We start from the raw sequence: 18,660 nt of genomic DNA, 5'->3' as shown, positions 1-18,660 counted from the left end.
TCAACAGTATATACAAGCATTTACATGAACTTAGAAATGACACTTTCCGACACAATGACACTTGTTTTACAAAAACAACCAGACTAACATGACACGGCTATCGTTTTCCTTGCATTTATATCACAATAACCCAAAATAAAATCAAAAGTTTGGACATTGGAAAAAATCCATTCAGTCCATTTTAGATGCTTCTGCTCCAACAAAATATGGTCAAGCTTTAGCTTTTCCAGCATCAAATTAGAAGATTGAGTCTCATGAAAGATAACTCATATAGCAGAAAATGGCTCAATCTACATCCTAAAAACTGAATTTAATGGACTATTGGTTAACCGAATCTAATGGACTAATTAACCGACCATGTGCACCACTAATATTAATTAACAAGTAGAACCAGTTGTTTTGTAAAACTGTCTTTAGCCTCTCCTCGCAAGGAATTGCATATTTTCAACTTCTAACAATAGCAATGCTATCAAAAGATACAAAGTATGAGCCAGCCCTATACATTAAAATTCCATGGTCCGTATTTTTATCACTGGAAACAGTCAAGTAATGCTCCCATGAACATATTTTTCAACCAAAACTTCCATTTTGAGCCCCCAGTATACACACCTATAACTAGGGCTATTTCTTGTGTTTCTCCTCTCCTTTCAAGTCGAGCTTCTACAGCTCACGTCCAAATATCGATGTTCTAATTCTCATGCAAAAACTCTGTACCATCGTTTTATAGAAGGATTCAAATCACTCGTTCCGAATGGAATAGTACTTCTCCCAGAGAGTAGGGGATTTTGAAATTTCATTCATAAGGTTTTTGAATTTAAGGCTGCAATCACCTCCACTGCAAAAATAAGAAACATTGTTCAACTACCACCTCATTCTATACCACAATCTAACCAATAGTGATTAATACGACATCTATTGCGTGATTCATTGTACCCACCACATACTCCCTTAAAGATATGAAGCAAATATATTTTTCAAATCAAACACAGCAAAGTGAATATATTTGCAGAGAATCAAAACCAAACCTTATGCGATTCAAGGCTGCAATGGCTCGAAGGGCACTGCGAATCATGTCTTCATTGCGATCTACTTCTTGCTTAACAGCATCCTGCTTTGGCTTAAAATTGATGGTTTTTTGGAGAGGGTCAACCAGAGAGTCCAAAACTGCAAATTGCAATTAATACATCAGGAAATCTGGAATAGGTTCAATTCTCAATAGACTAGAAAGCCGGTTTAAATGACTAACCTGCCAAAACAGCAGATGGACATTTATCTGCAAGTTTTGAGAGGATAAGGTGGCAAGGCATTTTGACATCGTAGTGATCTGCAACATCCACAAACTACAAGTCAAACTAAGGTAACAAATACCTTGCTCTTGCAATCTTCACAATCACAAAATTGGCCATCACAAATCCAATTTCTTCTGTTTGACATAACAAGTAACTTGCACTCAATGTCAGGCTCGAGCAAAGACCACTTTCGCTTTAAGTTGGGAACAATTTATATTTTTCTCAAGACAAGACTAATATTTCATCACGTAAAAAATGATTTGCCCATTACATTACAACCAAGATGAAAACAAAAATAGAAAAGTGATTATGTGCCCTCAGTTTATGCATGGGAAGAATAAGGCCAAACAATGCTTTAACTAGTGGAATACCCCCAAAAAATGAAAATCAAATGAGAAACCAATCAGGCTCTCCACATAAAAGGAACCAAATGGCAAAAAGAAACAAGTGAAATAATTGATAACTGCCATCTGAAGACCATACTTAATGCTTACCATCAAGACCAGATTTGAGGTAAGGAACGATGAAGGACGATGGGTTTACTTGATCAAGACAGCTATCCAATAATGTATCTACACATTCAAAAGCTGCTTTTCTCAACTCAAGTCCATCATCTACAATATGCTTGAAAGGCCCAAGATCAACAGTTCGTATCAATTCTTGCTGCACCAAGAAAAATAAAATATTAATTAAAAACACTGATGAGATCTATTATAGCACAACTAAAAAGTACTGCCAGCAAAAATGGTGAAGATTTCAGCAGCAAGAACATACTGTAAAAAACAAGCATGGTCTCCACAAATTCCTAAGAGAACAATTGATTTGGGTCACTAAAATAATCAACATGATAACATGGATATATGTAAACTTAAAACTAATAAATTAAGAGCTAGATGAACATAATAGATAATAATGCAACAGATGATGAGTCTAAATAGGCCAAAATGAAGATAACCTTGTGCACAAAGACACCTAGCAGACCAATACAAATTAACCAGATAGTGTCCTACAAATAATGAGCCATCTAGCATCCCAATATACACCATAAAAGAGTACAAAATACTTGTAGCAGAACATTACATCAAAACCACAATAATTGCTTAAACAGATGTTACAACAGAAAGAGCCTATCTTAGCAAATGATAATACCCAGAACCCAAATATGCAAAACGCAACTTTGCTTCATCCTTATCTTATTGTCATCAATAGTTGCACACATTGCCTAAGCTTTTATTCATCAATACTCTCCATTTCACTGCGCTATTTCCCTTTTTTGCTTTCATTGTTGAAATTACTAAAGAAACTGAGCAGCCCATCAGAAGATATGATCAAATAAATCAATAAGCACTTGCAACTTTATACTGAAGCTGCGGGTGGTTAACATTTCTAGCCAACTGGATTGGCAAAGGTTACCTATTGCAAAGGTTACCTATTGCAAATACCTTGAGTACCTAACTAATACATGCCCTTATAAGGAAATCTAGTTTTTTCCTCAATCTAGCACTCATGTTCCAAATCATATATTTTTCTTGTTATGCATGAGATATTTTGAAAAGAATGGAGGGACTGCCAACAATGAATCCCAACATTTCTAGCCAACTGGATTGGCAAAGGTTACCTATTGCAAATACCTTGAGTACCTAACTAATATATGCCCTTATAAGGAAATCTAGTTTTTTTTCCTCAATCTAGCACTCATGTTCCAAATCATATATTTTTCTTGTTATGCATGAGATATTTTGAAAAGAATGGAGGGACTGCCAACAATGAATCCCAAACTTCCCGCTATAAGTAAGACTAGCAATTTACCTCTAATTTTACTGGCCCCATGTATCTTTATGATAAGTCTCCTAGAGTCAATAGTTCATAAACTAAATGGATCTCTATGATAAGTCTCCTGGAATCAATAGTTTATAAACTGACAGTAACCAACCTTCCTTTGAAGTGAAAGTGGAACCACAAAGAATGGTGCTTCCAGTTCCGAACTCTTATAAAGCACTACTTTACCACACACATTGTGATGCATGGAAACTACAAACTAACATATGAAAAGGGGCCAATGAAATTGGTATAGTATTCAGAAGCAAAATAATAACCCAAATATTACAGGTACAAAAAGTAGAAAGAAATAATGAGCATATATTAAGCAGTTGCATTGATAGCCTACTAGCACATGTTTAGACCATTTGGAAGTAACAGGACACAGAAAATAATAATCTAAGGATCTAACTATTTCAAGCAAGGATAAGTTAAATCAAGCAATATATTATCATCGGCTTTGCATACAAACACAGCTACAAGCATCAACATGTTTTTTAATACATCAAGCACAAAACTCCAATGCTATTTCATATTACCTTAACAATTGTCTGATCATATAGAAGCGGTAATAATTCTGGAAGGAGCCCTTTAATAAGGTTAGGCTTATTGTGAGCAAATGTACTTAAGGCCAATACAGCTGCACGCCTTACATGCTGCCAACCATATAGGAAAATAGTTAGGTTGAAAGCCCATTTAACCCACCACAAACAACGCTTTTTCTGTGCCTGAGACTTACTCGGTCATGATCCTTAATAAGCATAAGGAAAGATGAAATCTCAGGGTATATAATCTCATCTATCTTCTCCGGCCGCTCAACTATGGAATATTTAACAGCAATGACTACTGTTGCTCTTGTGAATGCAGCTGGACTAGATGTTCTCACCTAAAGAAAAATAGAAACCCCCTATTAACAGTGAAATTTCTAAAGGCTTACAAGGCTGTCAAAAGCCAGGTCTTTTTTTATGGTCAAATACCTTAAGTGCAGGAACAAGTTTTGCTGGTTCAATAAGTGCAATTTTCCCCAAGCACTCAGCTACAACATTTCGAACACCCTCCTCCTCACTCTCACAGTGGTTAAATAATAACTTGAGTATCTTTTCCACACTAGAATCTTGAAACTCTGATTTATCTACAGATTGCCTCACTATGACCTGCAAGATCAAGTAAGTCAAATTCAAATAATAGATGTATATGAAACTATAACATTGATTCCAAATAGATTCCTGAATCAGAATATCCACCTCCTTCAGAGAATGAAGCAGAAGATACTGTTTCTTCTGCTGATTATCAATCTGGTCCAAGATAAAAGGAAGATACTTGGACAAATTTCCCACAGCAATATTTCCAAGAGCATAAGAAGCAGCAGACTTTATCTCTTCAAAAGGAGATTGAAAGGACTCGATAATAATAGTTTCTATGTGTACATGCGAGCTCAGGTCCTTCCTTCTCCCAATCTCCCCCAGGCATAGTAATGCAAGATGCTGCTTAGCCTAGAGAGTATATAGGTAACATTCATTTTAGGCTCAAAAAAGAACATCATAAAGAAAAACACTAATACAAAAAGAAAGGTAGTAGTAGAAACTTACTGAATTGTTACTGCTATCATCCTTGAGAATCTCAGTAAGCATTTTCACTGTAGATGAACATTTCTGGTCACCTGCAGCAAGGCAGAGAATAGCCACACATTGGGCTATTGAATACAAGGCTTGTTTAGCCACACCACCAGACTGGGAAGATGGCTTAGCACTTGAAAGAAGAGACTCCAGCAAAGTCTCAAAACTTGTATTAGCAGAATAGACTAATGCAGCAAAAAAGTTTCGTAAAGCCTGCCAACATAAAGTCAAAGGAACTTAAAAACCTATATGATACCAATTTTAGGACATTTTACAGCTGTGGTAGTAGCAGAGGAGGTACCAAAAGGGCTTGACCCTGCAGCAATGAGCTTTTAATCAATGTTAGCGCTTGGGGAAGAACTTTGTTTCTAACAGCCAAACCAACATTTGGGCTTGCCCTCCTGTCAGCCATCAATGTGCAACAGAGTTCCAGAGCAAGAGCAGTCATGTGAAAGTCTGAATCACTGACACATGGATCAAACAACCAAATTAGCATTCAGAATTCCATGACTTCATAAGGTCATCAAAAGAAACAAAAACAAAATGGAACTGAACCTTATTAGAGTGGACAATTCAACAATAATAACTTCATAAGAAGATGAACCAATCTGATCACCATACGCTACAATTAAGGAATTGAGGGTCCCCAATGTTGCCTGCCTTAGAGCCCGGTTAGCCTATTTTTCAAAAGAAGCAATCTAAGTACAGGAATCCTACATGTGATCTGGAGCATATTACTCTGTGAACATTATCAATTCAGCAGCAAGTTACATAACTCGTACCTTACGCAGGAACGCTGTTAGCTCTGAAATTAGATGCTCTAAAACACAAGATAGATCTATCCGAAGAGGAGAAGCAGAAATAACAGCAAAAGCCTGCACAGAGAACCTCGAGGTTTGAGTAACTAGTAACTACACATTATCATGCGCAAGAAAGGTAAATCCCAGTGGCTAGAGCTTATGCATATGACAATAAGAAAAGCACACAGATAATGTTCCATAGTGGAGTGAATTGAGCCCACTGATTTTTTTTTTTTAAGTTATATATATATATATAAAAAGGTGAGCCTTGGCGCAACAGTAAACGTTGTTGTCGTGTGACCGAGAGGTCATGGGTTCAAGTCTTAGGAGCAGCCTCTTGCCAAAAAATTGGCAGGGGAAGGCTTGCCCCCAGTAAACCCTTGTGGTGGGACACCTCCCCGGACCCTTGGTTAGCGGGGACGCGCAGTGCACCGGGCCGCCCTTTTATATATATATATATATATATATATATATATATATAAATTTTAACATTTTGGCCTCATATTTATAGATTTTATAGTATTTTGACCACACTGATATTTTTTTGAAAAAATTTCTGCGTTTAAAAAAATTATATTTACAAAATTTAAATATTTGCACCCACTCAATTGAAATCCTGGCTCTTCCCCTGCAAGATAGACTAACCTTCACAGCTGTAAGTCGTGTTATTTCATTTCCCATCCGGTCAACAAGTACAGGAAGGCATGCAGGTAATTCTGCTCTGAGATTATCACCAAATGTTGAAATTACAAGTCCCATGCAAGAAATAGCACACTCTTTAACTTCCTGGAGAACAAGAAAGAGCAACATAAAAAAAAACAGACCAAAGACTTCGACGTGTAAATAGTAAAAATCAACAATGCTAACCTGGTCTTGATCTTGGTTTGTCAAACGTGACATAATGGCATTATATATTGGATGAACAAAAGGTTTGAAGTCAAAACCCAAGACCTACATCACAACACCATTTCCTATTATCAAGATAGTCCAATGAAATTGTGAGCAGTAAGTTGAAGAACAATCTGACCTCAATATTTGGACGCACAACACGGACAAGTTGGCCACATACTCTTAGTGCCTCAGCTGTTACCTTGTAGTACCGCTCACCGACAGCTGATAAAACAGGACCCAAAAGTGCCTGCAGGATCAGAAGTTATACATGCCATCAAATACATCATAATACTCGAGGTTGTTACTTCAGTTCACAAATAACATACACATAAATCAATTAAGATCATTCCATGATATAAGATCTATGAAGCACCAACAGCATATTTAAAAAATATGAGACACAGTGCGGCGGGACACGGCAAATTTGTATATAATTAATTATATATATTACATATAAAAATATATAAAAAAACATAAATAACATTTCAAAGTGATAAAAGTACACAAATTTCAGTCCAATTATTTCCCTGCATAATCGCCAATGCTACAACTGCTCTTGAAGCATGGACCAAATGATTAAAACTTATTCTACTGGCTCCCGATCTCACATACGTAATCTTCGTGCTCAGCTCTCTCTAGGGGTTCTGATTATATCTCCACCTACATGCTTCGTGCTAAATCCTCAATTGGCAACATATCAACATTTTCTTCCAGCGGATGATCTTATTGATACTAAATTAATGGGACTTGGGAATTATTATCGTCCTTCCATTCGTGCAATTGAAGCTAAAATGGAATCTATCACATTTGATGATCTTTATGGCCGGTTGCTTTCTAAGGAACGTCAAATTGCTCATGACACAGCTACTGAATCTATTCAACCAATTGCACTTCACTCATCTCGGACTTCTTTTGGACAGCAATTTTCCTATGGTCATCAAGGTCGTGGCCGCACCAACCGAGGTGGGCGAACTAATTCTAGCTATAGGTAGAACTTCTTCTCAGCTAGATAGCATTATGTTTCGGTTGGCAGCCACCGTTGGGATTCATCTCAATCAGCGGCATAGGGAACATCTTAACATGTCATAATTGCAGAGGACTTGGACATATTGCTCGCAACTATTTCTCGCCTCGATTCAATCGTGAGACCAATTTTTCTCCACAATCTCATGTTGCTACAAGTTCAACGGCCTATCAACATTGGGTTTTAGATTCCGGGACATTACTCACAACTGTTTCTCGCCTCGATTCGATCGTGAGACCAATTTTTCTCCACAATCTCATGTTGCTACAAGTTCAACAGCCAATCAACCTTGGGTTTTAGATTCCGACGCCACACCTCACCTCTGATCTCGGCAACCTCAATTTTCATTCTGAATATACAGGTCCTGATGAAGTGCAAATTGGTAATGATTCTAAACTCCCCATTGCTCGTGTTGGTAATTCTGCCATGTCTCTTGATTCTTCTCGTCTTCAATTACGTAATATCCTTTATGTTCCTCGGTCACCTCATCACTTATTATCCATTTATGCTCTAAACAACTCTAACCCTATTTCTATTGAATTTTTCTCTGATTGTTTCTATATCAAGGATTTGAAAACATGGAAGATTTGGCTTCGAGGCCAGAGTAACAACGGGTTATATTCCCTCTACTTATCTGCTTCAAATAATTGCTCCGCTGAGTTAGCTAGTTTATCTCTTTGGCATGATAGCTTAGGACATGCGTCTTTTTCCATGTGCACCAAAGAGATTTCAGGCTAGTATGGGCGAACCATTCTCAGATCATACTCTATATCGGGGTGTATTGGGTAGCCTCCAATACTTATCCTTCACTAGGCCTGACATTTCCTTTGTTGTAACTTGCTCAGTTCATGCATGCTCTTACTGCGTATTCTCAAGTACTTGCAATTTTCCAAGGATCATGGTATCTTTTTTCATCACAAGTCGCGGTTATTTCTTCATGGTTTCACTGATGCGGATTGGGTTGAAAGTCTTGATGATCGCAAATCCACCACTGATTATGCTTTGTACTTGGGTCGTTCTCTCATCTCTTGGACATCAAAGAAACATCAATTTGTTGCACGCTGAAGCTGAATATAGAGCTCTCGCTACTGGGCGGTCTGAAATTGGTTGGCTTCACATCGTCCTCCAAGAGCTTGGATTTCCTATATCTCGGCCTCATTGCTTGTTGTGTGACAATATTTCAGCTACATACCTTACGGTGAATCCGATCTTTCATCACCGTAGTAAACATATAGAGGCCGACTTTTTCTTTGTTCCAGATCGTGTGTCCAAGCGGTTATTACAAGTTCAATACATTCCGACTCTTGATCAACTTGCAGATGTGCTCACCAAACCGTTGTCTAAAGATAGACTTCATTTATTATGTTCCAAGTTGAGCATTTGTAATACCCTTGTTCAACTTGAGGGAGGGTGATAGGTTTATATTTATTAGGGTTATATTTGTAATCATAGTTATTAATGGCGCGCCTATGGCGCAGGCCTTAGCGCCATGGGGCTGCCATGGCGGGTGCAATCGCCATGGCGCGCACCTTGGCCGTTAGAGGCAGTTTTCTGGAATGTTTGGCAGTTAGGAGCAGTTTTTTCTTGAATGTTTGGCAGTTAGGGGCAGTTTTACTAAAAAAAAAAGTTATTAAAAGAGAGAGAGAGATTATACATTTATTGAAAGAGAAGAGATTATATGTTTATTATTAGTAGAGGAAGAAACAGAGTACGTTTATGATTTGAAGAGGAAGAGACAGGGTCATTGTATTTTATAAGAGGAAGAAGTCTAGTAGAAAGAAAACACTACGGATTGAAACAACAAAAGTCTAGTAGAAAGAAAAACACTACGGATTTAGTATTCAACTTTATCTTTCTAATATGGAGTTTATTTTGCATTTTAAAATTTATTTATGCTTAAGATATTTTCATAATTTAGTATTCATTGCATTTTTATGTTAGTTTTATAGTTTATAATTTTTAATTTTGAAAGTGCGCCTTGTCTCACTATGGCACAAGCCATCGCCGTGCGCCATGCGCCTTTAATAAGTTAATAACTATGTTTGTAATTATACATTCTAGGGTTAGGGTTAGGGTTTGGCTCACTCTTGTGTAAATACCTACGTTTATTAATACATTACTAAGTTCCACGGTTATCTTCATATTCCGTTTCCAAACGATTTCCTCGATATCACCACTTTTATCTCTTTCTGATATAGGAGTTCGTAAAGGCCACGTCAATCTTCTTCTTCCCTGTAGTTTGTCTCTCTGGTATGTCCCTAGGCGACATTATCACCACCACTAATCCTCTCAACGCTCTTGGTTTTTTCTTTTTTCAAAAACTAGACACGGCGGGACACGTTTTTGCCGTGTCGGGTACAAGTCCAGCCGTGTCCCTGGTGAATCCGACACCGCCACTTCGATCCCCGAGAAGAGTCTGTGCTTCATAGGATAAGATCTGATCAGAACAGGATTTGTAATATCCACACTTGGTCGCTAAAAACGGTAGATATTGCACTGTGTAAACAATATAAGATAACACAAGTATAACAACAACAACAAAGCCTTAGTCCCGAAATGATTCGGGGTCGGCTAACATGAACCATCATATAAAACCGTGAAATCAAGTCATGTCAGCGACACATAAGATAACACAAGTATAAAAAAAAAAAAAAAAAAAAAAAAAAAAAAAAAGAGATTCATACCTTAATATGAGGATGGAAAACAGGGGGTGAATGTGAGGCTAATACCAATCTTGTGAATGTAAGTGCTTCGTTTTTCAAAATGGAGGTTGACGATTTGTCCTAGGAAGGGCAAAAGAGATTAGGAAGCGACAGCTATAAGACAAGGGCAAGAAAATATACATCTATTATACACTTTCAGCTTGAAGCAACATTACTTACATTTAATGCCTTTTCGATTCCTGGAATGAGTGACCCAATGTGTTCTGCTAAACAGTCTGGCAAGACAAGCACAAGTTCTCTCAGAACAGAAAACGCACCAACCTGTAGGCAGGAGTGTGTTAAACAATAGTCAAAACTCTAAATTCATAACAAGCTAGTGAGCATATACATGATGGACACACTACTGTACCTTTGTCTTGATAGATTTCTCACGAAGCTGCCTATTTATAGATTTAACAATCTTTTGCACTTCCTGCTTCAGTAACCACCTTGGACTGCAAAAACAATTGCATATATATGTCATTCACCAAAAGACAACTCTTAAAGCATGCAACCAATTGCAAAGAAAACATTTCCATTTCAGTATCTAAATACCAGATTGCCAACTCATTACAAAATAGTTGAGAACTTCTAAAACCTCGAGTCCAACAAGGTGTATATGAACACTATTGATTTCGATAAGAAAGGCATTTTGAACTAATAAAATAAAGATAGAGTGAGAAGCATGATAATGGATACTGCAGAGCAGAAGACTCCTTTCCTATGATGTTCAAGAAGAAGCCTTAAACGTCATTTAAAACATAAAAGTGAGCTTTATGTTTATATAAATTCTGAAAGTACTCACAAACAGTGAGAAGAAATGCAAAAGAAAGACATAAAATGACAGCAAAATAAGCTACTAAACAACTCAAACTCACAACTCAGAGAAGAGATAAAGTGAACAGAAGGACAAATTCTGCTCCCACAGGGCAAAGCCCCTTCCCAAGCAGAGACTCAAAAGAATAATTCTCCAAAAGCCAATCTCCAGTATATAGAACTCATCTATATATATATAACCACTCACTCACACTCGCACCAAACTCCTGATATTACAGACTCCACCGAGCAATAACCAGCGTCCCACTCCCATCTTATTCCTATACTGCCCTTAATTCCTATGGGCCATTCTCTATCAAACAAGAAACATGCATGTTCCACAATACATGATGCATATTCAGGTTTAAAAGAGAGAGAGAGAGAGAGAGAGAGAGAGAAAGCAAAGAAAGGAAAGGAAAAATGAAAGAGTTTAGGAGATTATGAAATATGCCTTGATTCATTCATGTCAATCTGCCCTTTTGTAACATTTCCGGTTTGACGGAGTAGCTCAATGAATGTATTGAATATGTCCATCTGCATCACAACATGATCATATGACCAACGGAAGAAAAGCAACTAAATACCTGAAATAAACTATCTAGATTCTAGACTTACCTTGACATTTTCTTCCCTTTCTTTAAATCTATCAATCAGCTTGGGACATGCCTGAATGGAAACAAATTGGATGTCGAAAAACACCAACAAGCTTTAGAATCATACATGAGTAGGAGAACCAATTACTCAACAAAACAAAAAGTAACTTCAGATAGATGCCATAAGCTGAAGCACTAGATTTCTTTTCAGTCATCCATTTACAAACTTAATTTCAGATTTTAACACAATGAATTGCAAACATCCAGCTCAGCCATCATTCAGTAAGATTTTTAAAAATTATTCGACTAGACACAAGGGAGCAAAAATTGACATTTTTCACATTATTAAATAATTTGCAAGTCACTGATAATATACCTCCTCATATAGTTTTGCAAGCAGCTCAGGACGAGAAACAATCAGTGCTGCCAAGCATTTGGCTGCTGCTCTTCGAACTTTCCAGCTGACATCCTCATCATCAGTATATTCATTTGCACTCTCACTATAAAAGAACGGATGGAAGTTATGAGTTTATCAAGCACATGAATTGATCAGCTCAAATTCACCATTGAGAACATACTCATCTTCCTCCTCTTCACGACTTTCATCATCAGTATCCTCTTCCATGTTATCAGTGAAGTTTGGATCATAACTTAGATATTCTAAAGTAAGATGAAGAATTTCATCACAGTAAGAAGAAATGTCCCTGGGGCACCTGAGAAGAAAACTTTCTAGCGCCTACAGTACAGAAGTCTTAATTAGCAAACCACCAAAAGATGAGCAAGGCCCTTCAATGAAAAATAAGTTGGAGTGGAAATAGGGTGGGGGAGCATACAGCACCTGTAAGCTATATTCACGAAGTTCCTCATCATTTTCTGATGCACTTGTGCAATAATCAATCAAAACTGGAACAGTGTCTCCGAGATGGGGTCCAAACCGATATCCCACAGCACGGCTAAAACATCACATCAGCAATCATAAGCAAAAATATGCTTTCAGTTTAAGATCTACACTTCAAAGCATGAGGGGATGATGGGCCTTATTCTTATAATCTAAAGATCAAAGCTCTTAAATTCAGTTTTTGCTACATTTAAAATCCTAAGTTTATAGATGAGCATATCCACTGAATTAGGTTGTTAGATACCATACATTTACAACAGATCTGACATACAAATTACCTTCCTTTCATGTGCTAGCTCCAGTAATACTAATAACATAAAATGATAATTTGACAGGTTAAAGTTCAAGTTTCCATAAGGAAAAAGAGAACAGACTAAAATAAACATAAGGAATGTCGCTTACCTCAAAGCACCAATCATTTGAATGTTTGTACGGGTCATTTCAGGCTTTGCACCTTTACTTCTCAAGTTCCGAACAACTTGAACTGTTGCTTTTGCTAACAAATCATCCGACAAGCTTGAAGAAAGAGACGCTGCAGCACAAGTAAAATATATCATGTCAAATCTCCAATTTAAACAATAGATAAATTGAGCAGTAGTTCAATTTGCACACATAAGACTGAACTCCCAGATAAAGGGTTCAATGGTCATTCTAAATTTCCTGCAATCAAGGATAATCAACTTCCCAAGGCCAATTAAAATATCAGCATTCCTTGCTCAAATTTCATGTCTAAGTAACAACTACTTCCAACTTACATGCATGGTACCCTATCTTTTGTTTCTTTTTAAAAGTAAAAAATAAGGGGGTTGCAAAAAGTCACTAAACCTTGGATAAGATAAAAAGATAGACCAATTTCTGTTTCATGGAAAATATTGGTCCAAAAGGCCACAATTCTTTGGTTAAACACGAGGTAATCAATCATAGTAACTATGAAAACTAAAACATTGATTATAATACTTTGAGGAACAAATCCTGAAGAAAAATAAATAAATAATAATTGGACTTACCAATACAAGAAACAGTCTTCTTTCTCACGCTAGCTTGATTGGAATTCAATTGAGACAAAAGTGCATTTAAGAGCAACTCATGGTCAGTTGCCATCAAATTTCCAAATTTATGGAGGACATCACACAGAATATCAAGGGATTCACATTTTATCTCTGTAGGCATACCCTGAGGTAGAAAAAAAAAATCAGGGAGAAGATTCAAAAGGATGTAAAATTTAAACCAGTTTAATTACTTACAGGACTGGTAATTCCTTTTATCAACTGTGGCGACAAAGAAACAAGAATTGATTGAGCCAGAGTGTGAGTTGTAACTTCAGCTACAATTGTCTTTAAAGCTATGCTTGCAATGTCACGGTGTTGATCTTTTCCATTAAGCAATTTATCGCATAGTTTATTAGTCATCTCCACAACTCGTGCCTCGCTAACCTTCTTGACCAATGGTGCAAGACTGCAAGACCACATTCACAAAATCTAAAACATGCAATGCAATACCAGATTCACAAAAAATTAAGATTGGCACACAATAAAAATGATGTTATGCATCTCCTTGTTTCTTTTTTACTAGTCTAGCAACATTCCACATTTCAATATGGAATATAGGAGGCAGTTCTAGTTTCTTTAGAATAAAGAGAAAGCCACCCCAAATCTCCCCCAAGCCCCTCCCCTGAAGCCCATGTTTTTGCTGTACTCCTATAACTTTATCTGTGTCGCTGACACGACTTGATTTTCACGGTTTTATATGATGGTTCATGTTAGCCGACCCCGAATCATTTCGGGACTAAGGCTTTGTTGTTGTTGTTGTTGTTGTATACATTCAGTATAAAAAAAAAAATAGAAGATTGCATTTATATGCTACCATATAGAGACAGTTCATAATAATCATAATCACAAAAGTCACAAACATACAGCCCATAAAAAAAAATGCAGCTACGTCACTGAAATTAATAATTAAAAAGAAATCTATACCACTTCACAGCCAATCCAGAAACATCACCAGCCACATCATCCAGTTGCTGTAGAACAATATTTGATAGCTTTATCTCCAAATCAGCATCAGCTTTGAATGTCTCCTTGTTCAACTCATTAAGCAAGTCAGATGTTGCCATATATCTGTAATCTTTATCTTTACCGGTCATCTGGGAATAAAATCAGTATGAAAATGACCACATTAAAAAATTAAAATAATAAGAAAGAAGCTACAACACCGAGAACTCATGTAATGATCTCTCTCCAGGATAGCAATATACTGGAGTGAACCATCAAAGTAACCACATCAAAAAGCATATAAACACACAAATTAAACAACTAATTTGTCAGGATTAGGATTTCTGACAGTAGATTAGGGCAGAAAAGATCTTAGGAGAAGAGAAGAAGAGAGAAGGTTAGAGAAAGAAAGATCGAGATAAACAGAGAAAAGAGAGAATATAGCGAGAATTTAGAAGAAAGAAATAAAGATTTCATTAATCAATTGCATAATGAATTAGTACACGTTGATTCTCTTAAATAGGGAAAAGGGAAAAGGAAAGTAAAGATGGCCTAACAAATTCATCTCTCTAATAATTCTAATCTACCTTAAATAGGAATAGGAAATACAATCTACCTTAAATCACTCTAATAATTCTAACGTACCTTAAATAAGAAAAGGAAATACAACCTACCTTAAATAAGAATATGAATTACAGCAATTCACTAAATAGATAGAATGACAGCTAAGGATGGTAAAGAGCCATTTTAATCCTTCTTCTTTTGCACATATGTGACATAATTACATCATACCTTTTCCAGAATACCAGTAATTTGCAAATTCGCCATCTTTGCAAAACTATGCGGCAATGTCTGAACTGGAGACTACCAGATATCACTGCACTGTTATATTAGATCCTACAGAGAGTAAAATGTAAGAATTATACTGCAGGATAACCTCGTTCGCAGATGAATGTTGCGATAAAAGAAAAATGTATATCAATACAATAACATATATGAAAGAAAAATCAATGCAAAATCTCTAGAGGGTATCAGATACGGATGTAAACAGGGCGGGGCGGGGACATCCCCGTCCCCGCCAGCTAAACGGGGACAAAACTGTCCCCGCCCCACGGGAAAACCGCGGGTATGGGGAATTCCTGTTTACCCATTTAGTACAAAATTATCAATTATAGTAAATTCTAAATCAGAAGTAATTTGTTCTCCACATCAGAAGTATTACCTGCTAGCCGTTTAGTTCATGAATGAACTTAACTGCTGTCACATGATATGTTGCCATAAGAATCATGTTGGCTTAGATGACTTAATTAAAAAATGAACTAAAAGACATAAAATAGCCAGCAAGCATTAAACCATTAAAATATATAAAAGTTACAGACAAGAAGATGATGAAGAAAACTCATACCATACCCACATTAACAGCTTTGCCCCCATTAGAAACAAAGTTCGCCGCCCATTACAAGAGGAGAGGAAAAGGGGTCACCTCGGCAACAAGTTTAATTACATCTCTAGAGAAATTTCTATCCTCATAATATTGGTTGCACATGCAAGAGGCAGTACAATGGAATTTAGACCACAACTCCAAAGTAATAATAGACAAATAAATAAATAAAGATGCACACTTCCTTTATAAATGTATAATCAATTGATAGGAAGCTACTAGTGTTGAAAACCATGCCAAGTAAAAGTAAAAGACTCACTCACAGAGTTAACATAAATTATTATCCATAGCTTTATTAAGTTAACATGTAGATATAGATATAGAAAGAGAAAGAGAGAAAGAAAGTGCAGGTGCATTAGTAATTTAGCATTAAACAAGAGTAGTTGGTAAGTAATATTTCCAATTTTATCATCAAAGTCACATCCATAATCCATTATTTATGCATGTCTATTCTAATTAAAGACCTCGAGGGAGCAAATATTGGGGGAAAATAGCAAAACCTTTAAAATAATATCATATGTGCTCAAGAAAATTTGAATGTTCATGAATATATGAATGTCAAACAGAAGAAACCATTTCAAACAGACAAACTTTCTGCTAACCAGGAAAAAATAAATAAAAAGCAACAAACACAGAGTTTAGAACTTCAGAGTTTAGAAAACTTACCCGAGTTTAGATTTTGTGCAGAAGAGGTGGAGATCGGGAGGTGGAGGTGGAGGCGGCGGTGGAGAAGCCGCTCCCTGTTTCCGGCACCGTGAGAAGTGGAATGACTGGAGATACGAACGGAGGTGCGAGGTGGTGGTGGTGGCGGTGTGCGAGGTGGAGGTGGCGATGGAGTGGAGTGGAGTGGGTGGAGATAAAACCCTAGAAAATAAGGAAAAAAGCAGAGAATGGGTAAAGAAAGCAGGAGATACGATTAGTGAATGCTTAACAAAAGAAAAGATTCTACTTTTTATCAAGGTATAAAATACCAAAATAAGCCTAAAAAAGGGAAGTATCAATTTAGGCTCAGCGTTCAAAATAGTACCAATATAGATTTAACGTTTACAACATAATATCAATTTAGTTTTAACGTTTATAATATTGCATCAATTTAGGCCTCACGTTCAAAATAGCATCAATATAGACTTAACATTTACAAAATAATACGAATTTAAGTTTAACGTTTTATAAAATATATACAATTTAGGGTAATTAATTTATTAGTCTTTATATTTTGACAAAACACACTGTTTAGTCCCTGTATTTTTAAAAACATACGGTAAGGTCTCTAACCTTTTTCTCGGTAAACTGTTTAGTCCTTCCATTTTTTTTTTTTTGAAAAGGTTTAGTCCTTCCATTTGTTTGTTAGATTTTTTACCGTTTATGAATTCAGAAATGACTAAATTATATTTTACTAATTATCAGTCAAAAGCAATTTACGCCTCTATATCTTTCTCTCACAACTAGCGCTCACAAAAAAATGGAGAAATGATTGAATCCCTAACTCATAATCGAATCACTCATGCTCACTCTTTCTGTTTGAATTGAAGGTAGAAATCAACTCAAATCTCTCTCGCTTACTCTTCTTGTCCGAATTGAAGGTGAAAATCCTCTTACTCTCAATGGTGAGTTTAAAGAAAAGGAAAAGAAGAACGCATAGATGAGATACAATGAAGTTAATAGTTTTATATATTTGATTTTGTGGTAAAGGGTAGTTAAGGTATTACATTTATATTTTAAATAGTGACTCAAATCCAAATTGACTTACAGAATCTTTATGAGAGTCTAACGGCAGGGACTAAACAGTTCACTGAGAAAAACGTTAGGGACTAAACAGTTCATCGAGAAAAAAGTTATGGACCTTACCGTGTGTTTTTAAAAATACAGGGACTAAACAGTATGTTATGTCAAAATATATGGACTAATAAATTAATTACCCTACAATATTTCGAACACTAATATTGTGGATATTCGATTACTTTTAGTTTGCATATATTACATGAGACATGGAATTTAGGAGTCATGGAATGGTTGATAAAAAACAAATATAAGGTTTTAATGGGCAAGAAAACTAATTAATTGTATTATAATAAATAAGAAAATAAAACTAAATAAAAAGATAACATATAAAGTTAATAGGAAAAGAATATAATATGATCAATTTAATTGTGACGTTTAGCTTAAATTGGATATATTTTGTAAACGTTAAGCTTAAATTTGTATTATTTTGTAAACGTTAAGCCTATATTGGTGCTAGTTTGTACGTGTGACCTAAATTGATGTTATATTGTAAACGTTAAGCCTAAATTGATATTATGTTGTAAACTTTAAGCATATATTGGTGCTATTTTGAACGTTGGGCCTAAATTGGTACTTTCCCAAAAACCTTAGGCCTATTTTAGTACCTTATCCCTTTTATCAATGGCTTAATACATCATTTGCCCTATGAACTTGTCCAAAAAGCTTGATTGACCCTCTGAACTTTCAAAGTATCCCAATAACCTCCTGAACTTGCATAAAATATTCAATTAGCCCCTGAACTTGCGTAAATTGTAATCAATTGATCACTCGGTCGCAAAAAAAAAGTAAGTTAAATGAGGAAGATGTATTCCACGCATCTTAGAATGTTATTGCATAATTCAAAAATAGATTAAAAATAAAGTTATTGTTTGTTCAACTATACAACTTGTCTTCTCTAATCCAAGAATCGTATAATCTGATTTCAGTCGTTTTACTTTTTTAAGACTTGTGAAATAAATTTCCGCATTTAACTTACTTTTTTACGATCGAGTGATAAAT

At 36.1% G+C, this 18,660-nt stretch overlaps 1 protein-coding gene across 3 annotated transcripts; it reads right to left on the bottom strand.

Annotated features, from left to right (window-relative positions):
- Window positions 1-347: 347 nt before the first annotated feature.
- LOC136227412 (cullin-associated NEDD8-dissociated protein 1) lies at window positions 348-16,795 on the bottom strand. Of its 3 annotated transcripts, none has more exons than XM_066016060.1 (30): window positions 16,546-16,795; window positions 15,844-15,958; window positions 15,231-15,335; window positions 14,421-14,590; window positions 13,692-13,902; window positions 13,455-13,620; window positions 12,850-12,979; window positions 12,388-12,502; window positions 12,128-12,285; window positions 11,926-12,049; window positions 11,572-11,622; window positions 11,408-11,490; window positions 10,511-10,595; window positions 10,321-10,422; window positions 10,123-10,221; window positions 6,551-6,661; window positions 6,391-6,474; window positions 6,169-6,309; window positions 5,506-5,598; window positions 5,279-5,400; window positions 5,025-5,187; window positions 4,697-4,936; window positions 4,352-4,600; window positions 4,085-4,261; window positions 3,847-3,993; window positions 3,647-3,763; window positions 1,784-1,952; window positions 1,247-1,324; window positions 1,026-1,164; window positions 348-835 (listed from the first exon to the last, which is right to left on the bottom strand). In XM_066016060.1, the coding sequence occupies exons 3-30, from the start codon at window positions 15,264-15,266 to the stop codon at window positions 739-741; spliced, it is 3,657 nt and encodes a 1,218-aa protein (XP_065872132.1). In that variant the 5' UTR covers window positions 15,267-15,335; window positions 15,844-15,958; window positions 16,546-16,795; the 3' UTR covers window positions 348-738. The 3 variants fall into 3 exon arrangements, with proteins under 3 accessions (XP_065872132.1, XP_065872133.1, XP_065872134.1); XM_066016061.1 differs by having other exon boundaries at window positions 15,849-15,958; XM_066016062.1 differs by lacking the exon at window positions 15,844-15,958.
- Window positions 16,796-18,660: the final 1,865 nt, after the last annotated feature.

This window comes from Euphorbia lathyris, chromosome 4 (genome assembly GCF_963576675.1).
Source record: "Euphorbia lathyris chromosome 4, ddEupLath1.1, whole genome shotgun sequence".
NCBI lineage: Eukaryota > Viridiplantae > Streptophyta > Magnoliopsida > Malpighiales > Euphorbiaceae > Euphorbia > Euphorbia lathyris.
Note: the sequence above shows the minus strand (reverse complement) of the source record. Positions and strands in the feature narration are given on the sequence as shown.

Coding starts and splice junctions, on each gene's coding strand:
- LOC136227412 (XM_066016060.1), bottom strand. CDS start 15,266: ATGGCGAATTTGCAAATTACTGGTATTCTGGAAAAG. Junction 10,596..11,407: donor ATTGACATGAATGAATCAAG/GCATATTTCATA, acceptor TTGTTTTTGCAG/TCCAAGGTGGTTACTGAAGC. Junction 5,401..5,505: donor TAACAGCGTTCCTGCGTAAG/GTACGAGTTATG, acceptor TTTGAAAAATAG/GCTAACCGGGCTCTAAGGCA.